General features: G+C 33.9%; 1 protein-coding gene across 2 annotated transcripts in view; it reads right to left on the reverse strand.

Moving 5' to 3' along the window:
- The window catches only part of Scgdelta (sarcoglycan delta), a 589,315-nt gene that overhangs the window by 287,095 nt on the left and 275,847 nt on the right, over positions 1–26,373 (reverse strand). For both annotated transcript variants that reach the window (XM_081752054.1, XM_081752055.1), the window contains one exon: positions 3,602–3,797. In XM_081752054.1, the coding sequence (XP_081608180.1) occupies positions 3,602–3,796 (195 nt within the window). In that variant the 5' untranslated portion in view covers position 3,797. The remainder of the gene's footprint in view (positions 1–3,601; positions 3,798–26,373) is intronic.

Raw genomic sequence — 26,373 nt, forward strand, 5'->3', positions numbered from 1 at the left:
CAGTAGATAGCGTTGGTCATATTCTCCATTTCAGACTACTAATGCAAACTGAACAAAAAAAGAAAGAAAAGAAAAACAAAGAAAGAAAGAGAAAATTGATGAGTGCTATTTTACAGCTAAATATCTATCAGAAATACCCTATATTAAAAGTCCAAACTGTATCGTAATGAAAAGTTACAAATGTTCGAAAGGAAAAGTTTATGTTTCTCATAAATGTAGCATGTTCCAAATTTCAACGTGAATAAAACACATTGAATTATAGGATGGAAACAAATTTTGTGTCGAACTAGTATAAACATTTTTTTGTTTTTGTTTTCAAATAACCAAAGAGGTTACTATTTTCTAGTCTTCTCCGAAGATTTATCTGTTCCGAACATCCAGCATTGATATCATCTCTTCCGAATATAACGTAATTTGCACAGATAAAATGAACACGCTACGAGCTTGAATGGATGATCGTGTCAGTCGGATGATGCTGGTGAGGTTATACACCACCACTGTGTCGAGAATTGAAATCCGTAGTGACCCGGTAATTCGACTGAGACTCGGTGGTGTAGAGGTAACGTGCCAGACTTCCACATGGAAAACATTGGTTCGATTCCACATCAGGTGGTATGATTTTTTCGCATAAAATAATGGCTTAGACAGAGATTCATCTTCCGATGAAGAACTTACAAAGAATCACTGGCGATATTTCGAGTAAATAGTGTGTGCGTTTTACATCATACACTGCAATGATAAGTATGTTTCATATTTGTATTCGTTCCCCCTCTTTCTCTTTCTTGATGGTTTCCTAACCAGTCTTTGCATCTTTCACTTCTCCCCCTCTCTCCCTCTCTCTCACACATACGCACTTCATGTTCGAAAGTTAAAATGGAGCAAGAGCCCGATATACCTGGTCTCGAGAATCTAATTAACTAGGAACTTCGGTGTCGTGTTTTTCGTGCTCTGTTAATAACATCTCCAGTCCTGGTCATCTCTGACAGAAATACTGTTTAAACGAAGGGAATAAGTAAAATCTCTCTTTTATCCTCTGGGTTACCGAGTCTCCGTCGAATTACCGGGTCAATACGGATTTGAATTATCGATCCAGTGGTAGTCTATAACCTAACCAACATCATCCGACTGACACGATGATCCGTTTAAGCCCTTAGCGTGTTCATTCTATCTGTGCAAATTACGTTATATTAGGAAGAAATGAAATCAATGCTGGATGTTCGGAACAGATATTCGATACTTTTCATCAAGATACAGTTTGGACTTTTAATATAGGGTATTTCTGATAGATATTTAGCTGTAAAATAGCACTCATCAATTTTCTCTTTCTTTCTTTGTTTTTCTCTTCTTTCTTTCTTTCTTTTTTTTTGTTCAGTTTGCATTAGTAGTCTGAAATGGAGAATATGACCAACGCTATCTACTGGGTATATTAGGATGTATTTTGGATCAGTACATCCAATGAACACTACGGAATTCGCAATCGAACCACGCGGAAACAAAGCATGTGTGTTAAACTTTTGACATTATCCTAGATGTGTTTCGGAGATTTACAGTTCAACTTCAAATTGAGTATGCTATCCATTATGAAAGTGACATAATGAATGTTTAAGGCATCTCCTATATACTCGGATAGTTCTGAGAAAATATCTAAAAGGGAACGTTATTTCTACATTAGTGTTGGATTTCTGGAAACGGAACTTTATAATGTTAGGTTTTTTCTTACTACGTTTGAATTCTACACAGTTTTATCTGTTCTTTTCTTTTTCTTCTTCTCTCCTCTTCTCTATCTTTCTCTCTCTGCCTCATTTCTGAATCTCTCTGTAATAGACATCCATTAGTTTCAATTCTTCATTGTATGCGTTTCAGTTTCTCCCTATTTCAACTTATGAATCTTGTTTCGTCTCTGTTTTGTTATTTCATTTTATTGATAGTAATATATGTGTAGTTTGAAATTAGAATTGCGCTCATGATGTTAGCTAATTTTAGTATGGTAGTGAAGAAGGGAGGAGAGAGAGGGTGTTTCTTTACCTGACACGATTATGGGATAAGAAGGTGTATATTGGATGGCCTAACTGCACGGCGTTAACTGTCGTACTTTTTTTATTACCTGTCATTTATCGTAACAATTACGTTTAAGCTACCTATTACTGGCCTTAGGTCTGAAATCCAAGTTTCTACTACATAAATCTCGTACTACTACTACTGTTCCCTTTCCAGAGTACCAATATTTGCTAGTACACAAACCTGAATTTATCATTGTTATTGATTAATTGGTAATGATTTTCACTTTAAAACTCCAAATAACATTTGACTTAAAAAGCAATCGGGCATAGGTTGGTGATAAGCATCGATTCTCAAACAGGAGAACTCAGATTTAATCCCGCAGCCAACCACCCTAAATGAATTTTTCCCAGGATCTTCTCAGAAGTTTCACCAAACGAATGTCGGTCGATATGTTATCTTTAAATAAAGTACAGACTACCTTTCTTCCGCTTCCTCTTCAGTTGTTACTGTTGTCAATTTACATATAAATAGCTTATACTATATCTTGAAGTTCATTAACTTAGTTCGCCCTTGCCTTCAGATTTCACTACAATTTAATTTATTAAAGTGCTAACAGAAGAAAAGAAGGAAGAAGAGAAGAAAGAAAAGCAAGATTCAGGGTAGTACCTTCTTGTGTAACTGACTTAAAAAGTTGTAGGGGAAAATAATGTCATAAACGTTTTTCAGCTTGTTCAAAATTTAATAAAAAAGATTGAAAGGAGCTCTTCAAAATTTTTCTTGCCGTTTGTGTTTATTCAATTTCTTTTTTATGGTTCTTAACATATTTTCCTCATGTTACGTTATGAGATCTATATTGTAGTGCTGATAGTGGAATAAGCACAGCATTAGACTTAACACGTTACTCTCTTGAAACATTTTCTATGTGAACAACGTTGTACTGTCAAGAATTGTCTTCCAGAGTATATCATAAGGTGATGAGAGAGGGGATAAAAAGCGTGCATGATATTCTTTAAACTCATGTTTCGTATTCCTGTCTCTATCTCTGATATCGGAGGTGAAAAACAACACAATAGTAGTAAGAAATGTAGTTTCTGGAACCATTCTTCAATTATCAATCTTTAAAGTTACTATAAAATTAATAAAGGCTGTGATCCACGTGTAAACACCAGTCACTTCATCTTAACGCAATACTTGGTATGATGTATACTTAATAGCAAATAGAGTACAGTTGAGTTGAAAATATTAGATAATACTGTATTACTCAAATAGACCGATCGATTCTGCTCCGAGATTTTCTTTTCCGAAATTGAACTCGATGAATCTATATATAGTATAAACGTTTATACTACTATTAATTAGAAAATGAAGAAAGAGAGAACAAAAATGTTATGTAATCATGTACTAAATATAAAAAGAATGACCATCACTGAATTTAACTAATTGTGACAATGTCCTGGCATGCTTCAAGCTTTTACTCAATGTTAATAACATAGATTGATCCAGAAATCTATAAACAAGTCTGAATGATTTTTTTTTCTTTTATACATCAACGCTTTCACATGACTAAATTTGTGAGTAGAGGAATCGTGGGTTCACTCACCGATGAAAATTCCATGACTTTTAGGACCCAGAGAGTGAGAGCGAGGTTCACAATGACCATTACCATTAGAATGAGAATTAATAAGTAGAGGCACCTTTTCCGCCAGCCATAGATGCCAATTTTAAAGTTATATCGGGTGTATGGATTGCCATCTGAATCCGTCCAATGTGTAGCCAATGCTTCACCGTCCCCCATTCTGAAAGCAGAAAGCAATAGATTTCATTAAAAAGTAAACCAATAGCTTTGACACAATATAGTCCAATAGAAAGTACAATCCATTAAAATTTTTAAAAAATCAGTAAATTCTGTTGTAGCATAACACATCAAATTGATTGTAATAAATAAATAAAAAGATGTATCATTCATACAATTCACTCTCTAACTTGAAATAATTACAATTCATTATTCTGTATATAGCATGTATCTGAGTTTCAGGTTTTGTGTGTTATGTCCTTATGCAAATTTAAGGTCATGAAGAGCTACTATTAATGTGGTCTGCAAACCACGACTGGCATTTGGATCCGGTACAGTTAGCGAGTGGATAGGTCATCATACAAGATTAGCTCTCACTGTAAAGGCAGTAAAGACGGATTACGGAGTCATGCCACGTGAAATGGAATGAAATATTTTAGTTTAACGTCCCACAGTTATGTCCTTCAGACTAAGGAAGACGATGATTGAGGCAAGTGAATGATGTTGGAAGAATTAGTGGAATGAGAAAGTGGGAGGAAACGGAAACACCGCGATAAATTCTATGGACACGATGTTCTCCACCACAAACTTACTTGGGCGGAGATCGAACTAGAGACCTCATGAATCAGAGGTAAGCACTCAACTACTGAGTCGCCGTGCCCCTCTAATCATGGCACCGATCCTGGGGTAACATACATTCAGAACTGCCACGTTGTATTGTTTAAAACTGACTATATATTAATTGAATATTTTTTCATATTGCCTCTTGCAAAATCTGAAGAAATGATGAAAAATTTATTCTGTAAATTCTAAGCCTATTTCACATATTGGTTTGAGATTTTCATCATATACTTTAGGATCTTAGTTTATTAAATAAATTTAGTTTGACGAAAAGCGCATAATAATTAACTTACTAAATAAATCCAAGATCAGTTTGGGAGTTAATTTAGGAATTTCTTAAGTTTGTTTCTTGAAACCTAAATCCTCTTATTAATATCTTTTAGACATTCATGGTTTCTCAACCTATTTCATACCTCAACCGAATTTTATCATATCCTCTTGCAAGTGTCTCTGTAAATAATTTAGGTTTGTAATAAACTGATTTATTATTGCTGCATATCGTATGTGAATTCTAGTAGAATCGCACCAGGCTTGGGTTTTACACTATCCTTTATCTTGAATTGCATTTTAAAACAGTTTGTGTTGTATTCGTATTCTTCTTGAATTTTAATATGCAGATTTTCACCAGTTGCATTGCTCTTTTCTTCCAATATTTTTATAAACAATTCTTTCTTTATTTAAAATTATGTTTAATATTCCTTTTTGTATTTGACAATTAATATGGCAATACAAATATGTTAATCAAAAAAATTTTTTTGCTACTAGACCCTAATTACATTTATCTTTTTCACTCATCTTCACGATTCCAATGCATTCCTCTCACGGCCTTCATAGGAGGTTCCCACTTCCACAATTTGATGAATTGACAGTTAACCTATTAGTAGTAACTTTATCTTTCTTCAATAAGACTGTCTTAATGGCTTTAACCCTTTCATCCCTATTTTTTTTTCCTCATCAATTTTTTTTTATTTTGCACTATTTGCTTTCTGACTTAACAAAGGAAATGTAATCGCCATTTTGATTGCGGTTATTGTATTTACATAATTATGAGACGTACACATTTGTATACACTAGGGTTAAAACATGTATGAAAATACAAAATTGCACTAATTAAAAATATCGTTGTATCCTACGTTATTTAGAGACTCCAAATGCATCATTAAGAGCAGAAAAAATATTTACTGCATTTTTTTTCGCTAAAAATAGAACTGGCTGAACTTCGTCCATCATGGTAGCTTCCTAACAATAAATAAAAGCACTAGAGAAATAGCGGAAAATGATTTAGATAATTTCAAAGAATGTAAAGGCATGAAAATGAGCCATTTTAAATCCTTCAGAGTAATTGTGTTAACTTTGAAAATAGGGTACATATATGTTACCGCCAGGGCCTAAAGGGTTAATTATTGCAAAATATTTAAATATATCCTTAAGAGAATATCCGAAATATCATTTTTGCCTGAATATCAATCTTTAAGACTTCCAAGCTATGCTATTCATAAGTGTTGGAAGTCTTATATAACGGCTATGTTCGTACACACGTCTATCAACAGGTATCAGAGCAAAAACGGCAAAGAGATATTGAGAAGTAGTTTTTTATAATCGATTAAGAATAGATTTCGTCATCTCCGTTAACCTCAATTCAAGCCAAAAGTGGTAAATATAAAATATTTCTAGTTTCAACGTTGATCGCCATAGAACGGAAACAGCAGCAGACAGCGACAAACTGTTTTTTGGAATCGATTCATCATCTCAAGAAAACATACCATAACCATATGTAATACTCTACTAAGACGGAAAATGATTTAAATTTAATAGTATTTCTGGTTTCAATATTGATTTATATAGAGGAAAAACAGTAATATGTAAAGAGAAGCATTTTCTCTGTAATCGCTTAAGTGTCTCAATTATAAGTTACATTTTCTGCTTATCCCTCTATTGAAACCGGAAGTGATAGGAATCAATAGTTTTACGTTTCAACGTTGTTCGTTATAGAGCAAAAATGGCAATAGGTAACAAGCAATTTTTAAAATCAATTCATCGTCTTAAGAAAAGACTCGATCTTCTCATGTACCTCTCTAGTAAGACCGGAAATAGTATTTCGTATTATTCCTCTAGTGCAGTCAAAAGTTATAGATCTGTTCCAATATTGAATTCACACATTTCGGAAATTTACCGTAGTTTCAGAATTGTAAAACGAAACTCTTTTTCTTCTAAATTTAGAAGTGTCAGACAGAATTTCAACAGTGCCTAATCCTAATACTCCAAACATTAATGGATTTCTGGGAAATCAGTGCCTGATCTTCCTTTTCATTTCAGTGCCGAAGATAACACTAGCCTGCGATGATTTTATTGCATAAGTGCAATATATTTCTGTGATGTGCTGATTGCCACCTAAGCCTAAAAATGAGGTTAGTTTTGTCTCATCACATCACATTTTGTGACAAAATCGAGATAATCATTTTACCTATTCATTCATATGTGTCTCAAGCCAGGAAAGCTAAACATCCTGATTGGCTGAAATGCTATTACTCTCATGGCTGCAATGTTGTAGCAGTAGCTAAACAACAGCTTGTCATGTCCGCCTAGCGGTACGGCACGGTAGTAACGTCTAGCGGCATTGTTTTGTTTAGTATATTGCTTTTCCTGCGAATGATTTATGCAGTTTCGTTGTAAACTACCTAGTTGTGCTCAGTGCTTTGAAGTCCCTAATATCGTTGTTTGTGCTTAGTATTTAGTGACGAAAGTGAAGTGCTTGTTCTCAGACTTTTCGGAATGCAGCGGCGAGGTTGTAAGAATAATCCAGATATATTCTGTTACATATGTGGGACATTCGTGCCAATGAAACAACGGCGAAATATAACTTCCTTGGTGCGAAAGGCTTATCTTGCGTATTTTGGTACAGCATTGGGAAATCAGGACAAGTCGTGGGCACCACATAAGTTTGGTCGAACATGCATCGAACAACTGTGGCTATGGATGAAAGGTGAAAGACGAGCATTGTCGTTTGGAATTCCCACTGTGTGGCGTGAGTCTACTGACTACAGCACCAATTGCTACTTTTGTTCTGTGAATGTGGAAGGTTTCAACGGTAGGAACAGGGCTAAAATTGCTTACCCAATTACAATTCCATCCGTCAGTTTACCAGTATCCCATAGTCCTGACATACCTGTCCCACAGCCATCAGACCAATTAAACGAAGCCTCTTCCGAATCTCCTCGTGGCAACAATGTCGATTCGGACTTTGACCCACAAGAATCAACAAAGATTATACTTTTCGAACAGAGTGGTTTAAATGATTTAGTTCCTGACCTTGGTCTCAGAAAGGAATCTACCGAACTACTAGGATCACGACTAAAGGCCTTGATGCCTAAGACGACGTACTGTTGATACAGGTATCATGAAAAAGAATTTGTTGCTTTCTTTTGTAGAAGATAATACAGTATTTTCCAACAACATTCCGGAGTTAATACTAGAATTAGGATCGCCTGACTATGATCGATCCCAATAGAGACTTTTCATCGATTCTTCCAAGTGGAGTTTAAAGTATGTACTTCTACACAACGGAAAGAGGCTAACATACATTCTAGTTGCTTATTCTGTTGGCATGAGGAAAAGCTGCGAAAATCTTGATTTGATGTTGAACAAGATAAAGTAACACGAACATGAATGGCAAATATGTGGGGATTTTAAGGTCATCGATCTTATGTTGGGTCAACAGTCAGGCTATACCAAATTCCCATGTTTTCTGTGTGAGTGGGACAGTCGGGCAAGGACAGTCCACTGGACTCAAAAGGAATGGCCAGATAGGCAGTGGAATGTTGATTCGAAAAACTTACAACGCGCAAGTCTTGTTAATACACATGATTGTATTGTTACCTCTCCTTCACATCAAGCTTGACTTAATGAAACAATTTGTAAAGGCTCTAGATACTGAAGGTGAGTACTTCAAACATCTGTGTCAAAAATTCCATGGTATCAGTATGCAAAAATTAAAGAGGGTATCTTCGATGGTGCAGGTATTAGGAAACTTTTTGGTGACACAAATTTTGAAAATGTCATGAACCCGAACGAGCGTTCAGCATTGCAAGCTTTCCGAGATGTAGCGAAAAACTTTCTTGCAACAGAAAGGATCCAAACTATAAAGACATGGTGGAAAGAATGCTACTATGTTTTAAAGAACTGGGTTGTAACATGAGTTTGAAAGTGCATATGTTGTTTTCCCATTTGGACTATTTTCCAGACAATCTTGGAGTCGTGAGTGAGGAACAAGGAGAGAAATTTCATCAGGACCTCAAGGAACTCGAACGTCGTTATCAAGGAAAGTGAAATTGCAACATATTTGCAGACTACTGTTGGTTGTTGCAGAGAGACGGTTCTGCCACTAGCCACAAGCGTGCCGCGACAAGACGCAGTTTCTCAGGGAAGAGGCGTAAAACCCACTAGTGTGGATTTTTGTGCGACATGTCATGCATGACCTATGGGTGCGTTATTTCATCCTTTAAAATGGCGCAGATGAGAGCACAAATTCAAAAACAATATGGATTTTACGTTTGCTTACGACTGTTTTATAGTGAATGCTTATCCGTAAACATAGCTTTTTTTTCGCATTTTCATGCCTTGTTTGTTTCTAATATCGTGGTTACGAGTTAACTTACTGTTGCATACAGCACTAGGAATACAAATATAAGATATTAATGTTGTTTATATTAGTAAGTGTACCAGTATTCGTAGCAGTGTTATGCATAGCAATAAACCATTAGATACATTGATATTGGCAATATTAATATGCAATTTGCAAGAAAACCTGATGTGCAATGACTAAACCGATTTTTGTTCTGAATTCGGTACACCCGAAATATGAAACGTAGCATACTATACTTCATGCAATGATCCAAAAGTTAAAATTCGCAGGCTAGTGTAAGTGACCAAGATCTATAGAGGGAGATGAATACATATCAGTTATTGCACTGAAATGAAAAGGAAGTTTTTAGTTATATATCGCACAATTGAGTCGCCCATTTCCAAAATGGTTCTTGTCCATTTACAGAAAATCCAAGAAAACTTTTTTTTTAAGTAGGATTTGCATGTTTTGTAGAACTGGGAATGCTTCAATGTTCATATATATATATATATATATATATATATATATATATATATATATATATATATATATATATATAAACGAACACCATCAAATATTTTCAATTCTACAAAACGCATCTATTCTACAGTTTTTCTCGGATTTCTGGGATTTTCTGTAAATGGACAAGTGCCGTTTTGAATATGGACGACTCAGTTATGCCATTTATACTAAAAGAGAGAGAGATGAATAATAAGAGCGAATTGTTGTAAAATAATTCTTGGAATGAACATGTGAGAAAAACGGAAGAACCCCGAGAAAACCCATGGACACGGTTTTAGGCCTATTTACCACAAACTCAATGAACTGGGGTCGAACCAGAAGCCTCACAGAGATAAGCGCTCTACCCTGAATTGTCTGTATTGCTTTCATTATCTATGTTATATTTGCATTCTTCAATTGTGATAATTACCTTCACCAACATACAATTAAAAGGTTTCAATAAACATAAATCAATATATATATACGTATATATGTATGTATAGGCTATATATATATAGGCTATATATTGCAACTGACGAGTAATTTTTAAATATTTAATGTAACAATAATAATTCGAATAAATAGATATGTAGTAATTAATGTGTACATACAAAATATGAGAGAAAATTTGAAGGAAAACAGATGTACTGCAAGTGGCAGAATTCGTATCCTTCCCGCAAATCCCCTACTCTTTCAATGATCGCTGTCTCCATCACTGTTAGCCGGTCAGCCCTACATGAAGTAATCATACCAGCTGTTCTTTTCCATGTGAATGAGCACGATAAGTTTCGTGATTTCCAACAATTAAGAACAAACTTAGTGTAACCTTCACTTCTACTTTCCCAAGATATGACTAGTTATCTCGTAGATATACAAATGGTTGGCTGAAAGTCAAGAACAACAATTGTTGTTAGAATTGCTAGTTTAAGAGCAGATATGTCATTTTTTTCTTTAATTTATTAATTTAATTTCCTTATTTCTCTTTAAAACGCGGCGGCTTTAGATCATGCAATTTTATTCTTATATCTGGCATGTGTTTTTAAGATATAAGGTGTTGTAATGAGGAGTTAAAAATGAACTTTAAATCAAATTATTTCAACTTAGAAATCTTTCTTAAAAGCTTGAGTGGCAATGATTTTACACATTCTGGGTGTGCTTTTTTTTTTGTGTGTGTGTGTGTGTGAAAAAACATTGCATTTTAATTACAGAAGTGCTGTTGGTATGATATATAATACTAAAAAGTTATATCAAATATTTTTGATGACATTAAACCGAATCGACATTTAACACATTTGACAATATATATTTATCGTGTTTACATGGACGTTTAACGTGAGATCTTAACTACATGGATCTCAAATTAAATGTTATAAAGCCTGAAACAACATGAAACTACATAGGTCCACTGGAATCAAACTAGTCTTTCGCGTAGCAAAGGCGAAAACAATTACAAAACAAATAACTCCATAACATGGACTTGTCGTCAAGATGTATACAATAAGATCAAAATGTTTATCATATAAAATGGTCGGGAAACGCCACCTGCACGTCAAGATATTTATAACATAAAATGGTCAGGAGTTACTTGACCAGATATGCCAAATTTGCTCGTATTGCCAATTTCCGGATGCGCAGTATTAAAGAACGATGGAAACTTGTAACAACTTCATGTTGTAGAAGTAAATTCTTCGTAAAATACCCATGGTCTCAGAGACATGAAGCTACGCTCCATACACACATTCCTTTGTTGGTTTTAACATTGCATCGCGCCAGTTACCGAACTTTGTTCGAAGATATAATGCGTTAGTGTTCTAAAATACCCTGTTAAGTGCAAATGTGGAATTCTGTTTTCATGACCGGATAGAGTTGACACAAGCTATATCTGTCCTTTAATTGTCTCCTGAAATTGTCAACTTACGCAATTTTAGATAGGAAGCTTAGAAGAGGAAGACGTCCTTCAGTAGTTAAAGAGAAAATAGAGAGATATTACTGGAGATAAGTAATGACAATCTTAAAAGAATTTCTTACCCATGATAGGATTTGTGTTTAAATCTATGGAATCAAATAGTGAAAGTGCTTTATTTACATATTTAGAAGATGTTTATATACTTATTGAAACATATTTCATAATGTTTTCCTTACGAGAACATTTCCAGAAGTTGTTCCTCAAAGAAACAATTTGTTTTACTGAAAAGAGCGGTACACGATATATATTGAGGCTCCAAATCTTGATTATCTTAATTTTATGCGCTTTTATTTCTGTTTACATACTCGTGTTTCTTAAGGAAGAACAGATGTTGTCTTTTCCTTGTTTTTCTTCTTTTTTCCTTGCATAGAAAGAAGACCCTCAAGTACAGAAGGGACTGATGGAATAGCCCTGAATATTCCCTGTAATGCCAATTATAAAATATAACAACATAGGAAACATATTATGCTCCTTAAACTCTATGTTACTCTCCCTCCTATTATTTACTCCTGGTTGTACAGATGATGTAAAGCGTGGCCGCATTTAAGGAAGAACACAAGAGGTTATCTGTCCTCTAAGTCTGGAAACTGGGACCAAAGGAAGATATCTTTCTATTAGAATATGAAATATTGCAGTAACAGACATCTGGTGAAATAGAGAAAACTTGTTAATGTAGTGGTCAGGAATAACAACGAATACACACACACACGTATACAAAAGAAAAAAAGAACACGTTCATGCAAAACATAAATTTATGAGGTAAGATTTTTTTCATCGGGGGGAATCTGCTACATTGCAGAGCATCTGCTTTAAGTTGCAATGACCTGTGTTGAGCAAGAACTGAGGAAATTATTTGGTGTACTCTTGACAAATATTCCCAACATATAATAGTCTCGCATTGTGAAAATATTCTAATTCTGCGATCAATAGATCACTTTTCGCTATGTACTTTTGTCTCATAGATTATTAATTCCTAATCTTCCCATTTAACACTACACTGTTCATGAACAGAGGACAGCTGCTCTTGTAAGTTTGACACCAGTATTTCGGGCTTACTTTTGTTTTTAAAACATCTTTAAGAATTTGTAATAATCAGTATAAGATTCTAGTTTTGAAAAATTTATTCAATCTGTAAGCTATTCTTTCTCTTTTTGTATTAAGTTCTATGAGTAGGAGCCTATTGCTGAAATGTAATTCAAACCACTACTGAGGTTTTTATTCTAAACTGAATACCCTCGTGGAATCAAACTCGCTACCACACGCGTTATCTATTTGGCTACGAAAGAATCAGCTTATGAGTTACTTAGTTTTTATAAGACTAATTATAAAAATACTTCTATGGGTACTTATAAGACTTATATAGGTACTAATTATAAAAATGCTTATAAGACTAATTATAGTGGGTTACTTAGGCATTATTTAGCCCATTTTATAAATATGTATTTATTTAATCAGTTGATAATTCTTTTGAATATTAATAAAGTTTTGAATGCATAATGATAATAGTGTATAGAATCCTTAATTTAAGCCCCAATTTTAGCTTTATAAAACAAAATCAGGCAGGTTATCAATTAGCAGAACTGACAGCATGAAGAAAGTGCAGGAAATGGGCATAATGAAGAAAATCTAAGAGCATGGTGTTGCTTCCTACAACGAATACCAGTCAAAAATGGAATTGAGCCAGTACCCTTTGCAATACAGGACAGCGCTGCTCATTTTTCCCGCAATGCTCCCAAGCATGCACTGATATACATTCCCTACGGATGTCTTACTATAACTAATGTGGCAAAGAAAAAATATAATAATCCTTGAGAATTAGATCGAAGAAACAAACTATGACAGAGAAACATCTCTATAAATACGAAAAGAAAACAAAAGATGCGAGAAGAGAATTCGTATTTTATTTTTCAGGTGGACGTACAAAAGTAAGAAAAGAAAGAAAGAAAGAAAAATAAGATAGGAGAAATATGGAACGTGTGAAGAAGAGGCCTTTTTTCCCATAGATATCGATTGGCCGTCTCTCCGTGTGAAAGATAAACTAATAGCAGGTCAGCGCGATTGAATGGCTCTTGTGTCACCCTTTCTCACATTTCAACCCAAACAAATGCAACAGGGGACTCACTGCTAGCGTCCTGATTCATATCGAAACTTTCCTACTTCTATCTTAGAATACGTAGCTATATATAGACATCCATGCTGTTACAGCGAGAAATAACAAAACAACATCTACAAGGTCTGTTCAAGATGTCGCTATAATATCAAATTATTTCATGATAAATGAAGGTTTGCTGTAAACAAATAACTCATAGGAATATTTATTTTGACGACATTCAATAAGTAAATAAATATTATTTCAAATACATTTGTTACTTTTATATCGAGAATCATCTTGATGGTTTTCATATAATGAAACACCGTGTAAAATAAGGGAATTTAGTTAGTACCATTACTATTATTATAATGCATGTCATTTATTAGGTAATTATTAAGCAGTTGATACGTAGACTCCGGTTTTTGTCACAGCTTCTTATTCGTTTGTAATTTACCGACAATAGAGATCAAATCTACAGTCCACACTTTCCACACTTCGAGAATACGGTTGCACAAAAAGGAGAATGGTTAATTCTCAAGGTTCAAGACAACTTTTGTTTGCTGGCTTTGGAGGAGAATGAACCTGATATGATTTTACAGGGCATGATCCATTTATTATCATCCCCTATAAACAGTTTTCAATGTTGCCAGTCTGATTTTGAAGTTGTAAAGAAAGAATAATATCGTCATAATGTATATCCCCTGTGGGGAACGCCGGGGCCGACATGGTTAAGAGTATTACAAAATGTATCAGCTCGTAGATATTTTGATGTCATTTTAAACCCCATTTGTTATCAAATTTCTCAGTATGTTCTGCATTATTTTTTAATTGATTAACTGATTGAAATTAGTTTTGAGTTAACTGATTGAAACGATCTTTCTTTAGTTGTAATGTAATGTAAAAAGACTCGTTTCTTCTACAAACTGTATAATGTGAAATCCGAACAACTCCTCAGAATACTCAGAATTTTATAGGAGTATTTTAGCCTCTACCGAGATTGAACTCGAGATCGCACGCACGGAAAGAGCACATTAGATACTGACAACGAAAGGGTTAAGCATTTTTTAAAAAATCAAACTTGAAACATATTAAAATACGTATTACTTCTAGTCAGTGGCGTATTTAGGGGGGTGGCTTCCGGGCTTAAGCCCCCCACGAAATCTTACTTAGTATAGTAAAGTAAATGAAATATCTTGCAGAATTTTCACATTTCCAGGCAAAGCCCCCCCCCGAAAGTTAGCAAAGCCCCTCCCGAAACAAAATCGTAAATACGCCACTGCTTCTAGTTTATACTACAAGTAAAGAATCGATGTTATTTACAAAACTATATGAGCATAATTTTGTTCTATATTCGGTTAGCTTTAAAGTAGTTTCAAAGATTAAAAACGAGGAGTGTCATGTAAAAATCAATATTAATAGCAGGAACTGTAAGATCTCTTTAAATCATGCACTATGTTATTTATTATAGTTTACTATTTTATTGATTTTACAATAAATTTCATCATATCACATCTCAGCATAATTTAACAAGATGGAAGATTCCTCTCATAAAAGAAGAAATAAGTAAAAATTTAAAAAGTCGCAACCAGGAAGTTAATATGATTTGAATATAATTTCAGTCACCTATAAGTAAGATATAGATTTGCATATATATCCCATTTCACTATGTTTCGCACCGAATTAGCCATATTTTGTATCAAATTACCCTATTAAGTTCATGGTTTTGTTTAATCTCGTATTTGCGAGCCTTCATAGACATTTAGTTATTATTTTGACAGTTTTCGCTCCAACGGCCGTCGGACATTATTAAATCATCGACTGAGAAGCAGATTAAAGTGTTAATTTATGAATTTCATTTGAACACGTTCACCTGGGTAGAAGAAAATAACTTCAATATTTCATATTCATTCCTAATTAGCAAGTAAATAATAAACCATCTTATTTAACAGCGTAAAATATAATGTTGCATTGAATAATGGTATATTGTAGAATAATAGAAAATAATAAAATGAAATAAACATTTTACATAGAAACACTTTCTTTTAAAAAAAATAACGAACAAAATAAAACAACTCGTATTGAGATGTGAAAAACAATTCTGGTTTCAAGAACGTTACTTTTAAAAGAATCTTCTACGTAGCTAGGTACGCATTAAAAATAAAAACATGAGGGACATTTTTAACACAAAATCACTTCATTTACATGAGAATTAAAGAATTTATAAATGGATTGTGTATGAGAGTGCTCACCATACTCGTTTTAATCTTGCATAAATAGAATTTTAAATTTTGTTGTTTGAAAACAGACTTTCTTTCACTTTTTAGTACAATTCACTTATTTTGCTTACATTTCTTTAAGAAAATATATTTTAATTTATCTTTTTTTCAAATGTATTACAAATAATTTTGAAAATCTGAAATTTTGTTCGAATTTATGGATGTTAGCCCCTTTGTACTAGATAATCCTGCTTTGCTAGAGAATGAAGTTTGTTCCGTACGATCTATAGTCTAAAATATACAGTAAGTTTTACATAATAGTACAATTTTCTATTCATTCTAGTTTGATTTTCACTCTTTTCTACATTTTCATTTTGATTTTCATTCTTATTTCTTTAAATTTCATAGGATCAAATTGTCTTGGCAGAGTAAACTATTGACTCTTTGAGGTAAGACTAGCGAGAACCAATTTTAAAATTTCCAGTTCATTTTTGCTAAAAGTTATTTAGTTTGGAACACTTTCTTGCACTTTTGCTCCATTATGCGAATGTGTGTGCGCGTGGAAGTTACGCACATATGTGCGCAAAGTGTCAAGATCAGAACATGCCGTAACACAATTCATTCCTTTGATGTTACCAGGAGAGACAGACTTCACTCGGAACACAGCCGAATACAGCATCGTAACTTGATTTCTTACGGTCCCGCAACTAAATTGACAGTACATATGTCAGTAACATGTGCTGTGCCAAGTTTTGTTATGGGCATTTGTTACAAATCTCGATGCCCCATAAGGTTTAATCAAGTTCCCCATATGGAAAGAAGACTTTATCTTTAGATATTAAATCTATCAAAAACAACGAGATTCTTAAGAAGGCAGAAAACGTTGTTGTTGTATGACAAATTTACTAAGTGCAGGATTCTGTTCTAAGAGAGCAACTTTACAAAGAATAAGATTAAAACATTATTAATTAGATGATTAAGTTGAGTAGAATAAATAATGACTATGTTAATTCAATACAATGGTTCTCTGTCACACGAGTTGTATTAAATTTTGACACATGTCTGGCACTACTTGAACTCCATTACACACTGGAATAAATCGTTAAACTGGCAGTGGTTAGATAAACTACTTGATATGGGTACTTGAAGTATGGAATAGTGTAGCACTGGGACGAGAAATTTTTCGCCTTGTCTCAATTTCCTTCTCGAAAATAAGACAAGAGTCGAGACGAGAAGTATCTTTACAAATTTGAGACAAGCCGAGAAATTTCTCGAGTCTCGTGATCAACACTAGTTCACCAAATCTTAGATCTCAAACACTGTTTTAATATTACATGATTCATAGTATAAAGACTACTAGCAAACCCGCACGTCCTGTGCAAGCGCAGAATACTATTGTTGTCTGAATGGTTGAATATGATACAAAATTAAAAATATTTATGGCGAGCAAAGTAGTTTTAATAACATGTTAATAATATCTTTAATTAAGAATTTCTCAATAATTACTCGAATTTAAGACGACCTCGCATCTAAGACGCACCCCGATTTCGCTAGGTTAAATTAAGGGAAAATAGTAATATGTTCTGTTTTTATTATTACTAAAGCCCTTTTTGATATCGGTCATTTTAGGTGATTTTTATATATCCCTCTCCCCTCTCCATGTTGCGGGGCACGGCATCGGAAGTATCATTGTTCATCTCAGCGACCCCAAAAACAAAAGTGTCACGGTTCATCTCAGCGACCCCAAAAACTATAGATTGGACACTAATATCGGTGATTTTCGATCATTTTCAAATGTAAATTACACGTCAAAGTGTTATGACAAAAACAATCTCAGATTCGTACTTCATCTAGGTTGATGAAAATTTGATTGAGATCAGTCAGATGGTTTCAAATTTCATCATCTCCTCCTCCTCCTCCCCTACGTTGCATCGTCAAAGTTAAATGATAAAAATTATCCCAGGCCCGAATGTCATGTATATTGAAAATTTGATTTATTTTTTACATATGTCCCCCTTCCCCTCTTCTAAGTTCTACCACCAAAATGAAATAATGAAATCCATCCCAGGCACGAACTTCATCTATGTTGAAAATTTGATCGAGATTGGTCGTTTGATTCAAGAGTTATTGTTTTATTTTTTTATAATTCCCCTTCTCTCCCTCCCCTAAGCTTTACCGTCAAAGTGAATAGCTAAAAAATTCAAAGGCCAGAACTCCGTCTACGTCAAAAATTTGATCGAGATCGGTCGGATGGTTCAAGAGATTAAGAGTCATAAACCTAGTCACTTTCGATTTGAATCTGAAGATTTTTTTCACAGACATCGTTATTAATATATAGATAACTTGATAAAGTGATTGTATGAATATTATTATTTATCATTATATTATATTGTATCGTTATCATTATATTATCATATTATCGTTGATCATTTGTCAACGTTTAAATACTCAAGTTATTACACAATATACTCGAATAATAAATATAGCTTGCATAATTATTTTTATATCGCCTCTTGTAATATGGCAGGGTTCTTGTAAGTTTTAGAGAGAAATAAGCTAAAAGTTAGGTAATAAATTTTGTACGTGAATTTACAAAAAGCGACGAGGAAAGCTTTCCGAGAATCAATACGAGAAATATTTTTTCCTAGAATATAAAGAATGCGAGACTTCTATTTAAAAAAAAAAGTACAAAAACGAGACGAGAAAACCTTATTTCTCGTGTCGTCTCGTCTTTTTTTCTGACAACGCTAGTATGGAGTAATCTTAATAATACAACATTGGTGTTACTTTGTTCGATTTGCCACTCAACTACCTTTACAAAAAAAAAAAAAAACTCTCATTAAACGGGAAAATCATTTTCTTGCTAATAACAACATTTTGAAGGAAAATAATACACGTGACATAAATCATATAAAAGTGGTGAGGAACAAAATGAAGTTAGGGAGGAAGAGAAAAATCTCGCCTTCGTGTGCGATTTTGAAACCATGTTTCTTGAATGTTTTGTATTTACTATGATATCTTGCTAGCAGTGTCATAGAGTGTTACCTCTCAACAACTTCAGTTTAAGCTCATGGTAAACGGTATCCAAGGAAAGCCAACAGTCCCCTCTAGTTACGCCTATATCTGAATGCAGAAAGAACACTGGGAAATGAATAGCAAAGTAATCAAACGCGTTGTCATATTCTCTTTACTTTGAATATGACACCGTGGCGGTGTTATTTTCACACCACTCAACACTGACTCTATGCCATACCATTACAGCGCATTCAGAATGCCTGCGTTCGTTTCATATTTAATAAAAAGCGCTTCGACCACATCTCCCATTGTTATCAGAAACTAGGATGGTGCAATCTAAATACCCGCCGCCAGATTCATTCTCTAACACTCTTATATAAAATAATTAATAGTAAGAAACCTACTTATCTATCCTCTAAATTTAAATTTCTCGGCGATACTCACCCACTAAATACCCGTTCTAAAGGAAATACAACACTCGCTGTTCAAACGCACAAATCTAATTTCTTTTCCAAATCTTTCACACTATTTGCCACCAAAGCTTGGAATGATACCCCTGAAAGCATCAGAAACTCTGGTTCAGTGTTGACTTTTAAACGTCGGCTTAAAGAATATCTTTCTAATGAAGGTCTTCAGTAAGAAGAAGAAGAAGAAGAAGAAAAAAAAGAAATTGTTACACACGAAACTATTCCTGGCGTTACCATGCAGTCGTTTTTTTTCTCTCTCTCTCTCTTTCTATTTCTTCTCATTTTCTTTTCAATTCCCTTCTGATACATGTGTATGAACGTATACATTATAGACAATCACTTAAGCAGGTGCATCATTTTATCTATAGATAGTAAATCATAGGAATGTATTTTATGTTATATATAATCAAGATTGACGTCTTTGTTTCTTCTTGTATAGTTTAACATGTCTTTAGCATTGTCTCTTGTTTGTTTTAGTGTTTATTTTATATGTAATAAGTTTAATTTTCATTTTTCATGTTTTATTTTCTGTATTATGTATGTCGGTAACTCTTTAACGTGCCAAACTGTATATCATTTTTATTCTCGTCGTAAAAAAAAATGAGATCCGACTGTAAAAGAAAAATGTAAATGGTTGAGTGGAAGAAAAGGTTATGCCTTAACTCCGCCATTTTAAATAAGAAATAAATAAATAAAAAATAAATAAAATAAATATTACCGTGCCTGTGTTAACGAATAACACGCTAAATTGTAGTTATGTTGGACCACTGGCCTGTGTTAAAATAGATTTTTTAACGTATAGTTTTATGCTGTGTTTAATGTAGAAAAGATTATTGAGAACTTTGTCTACTTTGATATCCTAATTATGAATTATTTTTGTTATTCTACTTCTTTAGTTTAGTCTGCTTGAAAGTGCTAAAAGTCTGCAGTGCAAATTTGGTGCATGACAGTCCATTCCCTTTTCTATTCTTTTAAATTCGCAACTTCACTTCTCAATAAGAAGTAAATGAAATACATCACATATCTCAACTAAAGTTGTTACTATTTACTGTTTAAAGTATTTCTTCTATATAATCACTACGGAATATAAATGGTAGATAAACAGTAATTTCTGAAGTAACATTAATTCTATAGAAGTTTTGCTATAATCTATTCTGAGATAATGGAATGATTTGGTTGCCAATGCTTCAAGGAATTTCAACAACAGGTTAGCACCTAATCACAGTGTTTCATTGCTACTTGAGGAAAACACTTACTGTATAATGTTAGTGCGATCTACTTCTGACTTGTTAAAATACAATAATTAGAGTGATCTCGAAGACACTAATATATATTTTTAAAACCTTACTATCCAACATTCATAAAAATTAGCCACAAGATATTCACCATAAACATGACAAGTTCTTAGTTCTACTAGTATCATATCACCAGAATAAATACAGTACTTCTTATCTGTTACGCATATAACCTCTCAAAATTTGCTTCAATATGGAACAAGCAAACGATATAATTAATATTTTTCTGATCAGAGTATGTACTTCTTTATTAAAATTGAATTAATTCGTAACAGTTTCCATAACGTAACGTTATCTTCCTCAGACGTTAATTCGCATATGTACTTTTATATTAATGTAGGTAATCGAGACATGATAATATTCAATTTTTTATATACATATACAATTAAACGGTAAATTACAACAATAGCTTATTGTTATATATTATAAATTTAAAACTATATTGAAAAATATTAATTACTTAAGTAATAATTCCAGAGTCAACATGGAAGAAGTCACAAAAGGAAACGAAATCTTTCGTTTAACGTGCAGCTGAAATTGACGTGCAGCAGGCTGAAGGAAGCAGATGACCAAGCTAAATCAAGGAAGAATTGGCGAAAAAAAGAGAATAGAATGAATTCAGAGAATCCCGAAAAAACTCAGATGATAACCACAGATTTACATGATTCAGTGTCGAACTTCATGCCTCTTATACCTGAGATTACACACAACATTACGATACTGAGTTGCTCCTATCCTCTAACTTTTCATCCACTAATGTAAGCATGTTGTTTGAATATCATAAGTAGATATCGGATTTTTATGCGCTGAAAATTCATGAAATATGCATGCAACTATGCTGTTAAATGTATTAAAATATGCACTAACAATACAATAAAGGAGAGAATTTTCAAATATGCAGCAAAGTTGTGACAAAGTTTGTAGGTGAAAAATAACATTGAAGGTATGATTTACCTTTCAGAACTTCTGTCCAAAATTATTCTTATGGCAGTTACAGTTTATATACTCTTAACTTTTTAAATTATACGCAAATTATAAGAACAAAACAACACAGTAATATAAGAACACGATTTCCTTCTTCACATTTCTATTTTAGAATACATTTATTCAACTCCGCATCAAAACAATTGCGACAGCCAACGCCGTGCAGTTAGGCCACCCAATATACACCCTCTTATGCCATAATCTTGTAAGGTAAAGAGACCCCCTCTCACTCCTCCTTTCTTCTCTCCCATACTAAAATTAGTTAACAACATGAGCGCAATTCTAATCCAAACTACACATGTATTAGTTTCGATAAAATGAAATAACAAAACCGAGGCAAATCAAGATTCATAAGTTGATGTAGGGAGAAACTGAAACACACACAATGACAAATTGAAACAAAAGGATGTCTATTACACAGAGATTCAGAAATGAGATAGAGAGAGAGAGGGAGAGATTGAAATTGAGAGAAGAGGAGAGAAGAAGGAAACGAAAAGGGAGAATAGATAAAAATGTGGAATTCAAACGTAATAAGAAAAGAACTTAACATTATAAAGTTCCAAGTTTTTTCAGAACTAAGGAATATATAGAGGATACTTTAAACATTCATTAAGTTACTTTCATAAAGGATAGCATATTCAACTTCCAGTAGAACTGTAGATCTCCGAGACACATCTAGGATAATGTCAAAAGTTTTTTCCCGTGGTTCGATTGCAAATTTCGAAGTGTTCATTGGGCGTACTAATCCAAAATACATTCTAATAAACCCAGTAGGTAGCGTTGGTCATATCCTCCATTTCAGACTACTAATGCAAACAGAACAAACCAATAGAAACGAAAAGAAAATAAAAAGAAAGAAAGAAAGAGAAAATTGAATGAGTGCTATTTTACTGTTAAATTTCTATTAGAAATACCCTATATTAAAAGTCCAAACTGTATCGTAGTGAAAAGTTACAAATGTTCGAAAGGAAAACTTTATGTTTCTCATAGATGTAGCATGTTTCAAATTTCAACGTGAATAAAACACATTGAATTATAGGATGGAAACAAATTTTCTGTCGAACTAGTATAAATAAAATTTGGCTTTCAAAAAACCAAAGAGGTCACCATTTTCTAGTCTTTTCCGAAGATTTATCTGTTCCGAACATCCAGCAGCGATTTTCTTCTTTTGCGGATATAGCGTAATTTACACAGAAAGAATGAACAGGCTAGAGCTCAAACGGATCATCATGTCTGTCGGATGAAGTTGGTTAGGTTATAGACCACCACTGGATCGATAATTCAAACCCGTAGCGACCCCGTAATTTGACTGAGACTCAGTAACCTAGAGATTAAAAAGAGATTTCACTTATTCCCTTGCGTTTAAACAGTATTTCTATCAGATATGACCAGGACTGGAGATGTTATCCCCAGAGCACGAAAAACACGACGCCGAAGGTCCCAGTTAATTATATTTTCCAGGCCAGGTATATCGGGCTCTTGGTCCGTTTTAACTTTGGAACACGCACATGCATATGAAGTGCGTGTTTGTGGGAGAGAGAGGAGGGGAGAAGTGAAAGATGCGAAGACAGGATAGGGGCACGTCAAGAAAGAGAGAGAGAGAGAGGGGGGGACGAATATAAATATGAAACACACTTATCAATACAGTGTATGATATAGAACACACATACTGTTTACTTGAATTATCGCCAGTGATGCTTTGTATGTTCTCGAATAGAAGATGAATCTCTGTTTAAGCCATTATTTTATGCGAAATTATCATACTACCTGATGGGCAATCGAACCAAGATTTTCCATTTGGAATTCTAGCACTTTACCACTACACCATCGATTGCTTTACACAAACCGTGTTTAATAAATGATATAGTGTTTCTGTGAACGATAACACGTAAAGTATATACTGCAGATCAATGATGTGTTTTGAATGTCAGCTAATTCCCTTGCTCTTTCCCAACCAACATTCTTATATCGCCTGTATCATGATACAGGTGTTGGCTTCCACATTCTGAAGTATTGCTATTCCAGTATTATAAGTGGATTCTTTACAATCACTCTGTAAAAAATCAACTTTGGCGCGAACAGGATTTGAACCTATGTTAGAAAACTGTACTGTTCCTAAGACCATTACGTTACACCTACACTATCATGACACCTTAAGCTACACATAAAATATTACTTACATTAGTCTTGAGTTTTCAAACGAACCGGCTTCTACCTGTTAGGCTATTTGCACCAAACCGCACAACAAAATTCATGTATTTCATGATCTAGAGAGTAATTAGTGCCCGCTAATAAAAGAAAAACATACGATCCAGAAAAAATTGCAGAAATAAAACACATTTTGCAGTAATTTCGCCGTACAAGTTCAAAAGTACGTGAATAATAATAATAATAATAATAATAATAATAATAATAATAATAATAATAATAATATCCATATTTTTTGAACTTAATTTGTTCTTTTTGTGACAGTTCTTTTAACCTCATTTGTAATTTGGAGAAGATATGTGTTTGTTCCGTAGCAGTTTTGTGTTGTAAGCCACCGCTAATTGTTTTATTCTATACACGAGCGCTGGTGAACGATTATTAGTGAGTGAGACTTCGGAGTGTTAGGACGTAAGAAACGCCTGTCAGCTACGTGAAGTTATTGGCATGTTGTTATTTTATTTTAAGTGTCAGTGTTATGTGGTGTTCTTCCAGTATTGAAATCATCAGGACAATAAAATCAGCAGATAAGTACTAAGCTCTTATTTTTATTTTGAGATAGCTTGATTGGCTTAACTACATTCCCTTTTCAACTGACTGATCTTCATTAGTGAATAGTGAAATTTTTTTACACATATCTCCCTTCTCCGGCCCCTACGTTCCACTGTCAAACTGAAATGATAAAAGTTATCCCTGATCCGAACCTTATCTATGTTGAAAGTTTGAGAGACATCGGTCTGGTGGTTTAAGAGTTACTATATTTTATTCATTTCCGTATATCTCGCCTCCTCCTCCCTCTAAGTTCTACCGTTAAAATGAAATGATAAAAGAGCTTCTCAGGGCGGAAGCTCATCAATCTTCAAAATTTGATCGAGATCGGTCGTATGGTTCAAGAGATTGGGGGCCACAAACATAGTTACTTTCAATTTTAAAATATAGGTTATCATTATTATTATCATTATTATTATTATTATTATTATTATTATTATTATTATTATTATTATTTGCATACTTCTGAACTTTCATGCTGAACTTACTTCATAATGCTTTTATTTCTGTAATTTTTCCTGGATTCTATGTTATTTCCTTTATAAGTTCTAATTTCTCTCTAGGTCGTCGAATAAATGAATGTCGTTATACACTTTGGTTGAAATAACCTTACAGGAAGAAGCCGGTTCGTTCCAAAGACCAAAGCTAAAGTAAGTAATATTTGGCTCGTAGTTTATTGTGTCATGACAGTGTAGGGGTAATGTAATGGCCTTATAAATAATACAGCTGTCTAACATAGATTCAAATCCTGTTCGCACCAAAGTTACAAAGTGATTGTGAAGAATCCACTTATAATACTGGAATAGCAATACTTAAGAATGTGGAAGCCAACACCTGTATCATGATAGAGGCGATATAAGAATGTTGGTTGGGAAAGAGCAAGGGAATTAGCTGACATTCGAAACACATCATTGATCATCAGTATATACTTTACGTGTTATCGTTCACAGAAACACTATATCATTTATTAAACACGGTTTGTGTAAAGCAATCGATGGTGTAGTGGTAAAGTGCTAGAATTCCAAATGGAAAATCTTGGTTCGATTGCCCATCAGGTAGTATGATAATTTCGCATAAAATAATGGCTTAAACAGAGATTCATCTTCTATTCGAGAACATACAAAGCATCACTGGCGATAATTCAAGTAAACAGTATGTGTGTTCTATATCATACACTGTATTGATAAGTGTGTTTCATATTTATATTCGTCCCCCCCTCTCTCTCTCTCTCTTTCTTGACGTGCCCCTATCCTGTCTTCGCATCTTTCACTTCTCCCCTCCTCTCTCTCCCACAAACACGCACTTCATGTGCATGTGCGTGTTCCAAAGTTAAAACGGACCAAGAGCCCGATATACCTGGCCTGGAAAATATAATTAACTGGGAACTTCGGCGTCGTGTTTTTCGTGCTCTGGGGATAACATCTCCAGTCCTGGTCATATCTGATAGAAATACTGTTTAAACGCAAGGGAATAAGTGAAATCTCTTTTTAATCTCTAGGTTACTGAGTCTCAGTCAAATTACGGGGTCGCTACGGGTTTGAATTATCGATCCAGTGGTGGTCTATAACCTAACCAACTTCATCCGACAGACATGATGATCCGTTTGAGCTCTAGCCTGTTCATTCTTTCTGTGTAAATTACGCTATATCCGCAAAAGAGGAAATCGCTGCTGGATGTTCGGAACAGATAAATCTTCGGAAAAGACTAGAAAATGGTGACCTCTTTGGTTTTTTGAGAGCCAAATTTTATTTATACTAGTTCGAAAGAAAATTTGTTTCCATCCTATAATTCAATGTGTTTTATTCACGTTGAAATTTGAAACATGCTACATCTATGAGAAACATAAAGTTTTCCTTTCGAACATTTGTAGCTTTTCACTACGATACAGTTTGGACTTTTAATATAGGGTATTTCTAATAGAAATTTAACAGTAAAATAGCACTCATTCAATTTTCTCTTTCTTTCTTTCTTTTTATTTTCTTTTCGTTTCTATTGGTTTGTTCTGTTTGCATTAGTAGTCTGGAATGGAGAATATGACCAACGCTACC

Source organism: Thermobia domestica, chromosome 3, assembly GCF_964235325.1.
Source record: "Thermobia domestica chromosome 3, izTheDome1.hap1.1, whole genome shotgun sequence".
Taxonomy (NCBI): Eukaryota; Metazoa; Arthropoda; class Insecta; order Zygentoma; family Lepismatidae; genus Thermobia; species Thermobia domestica.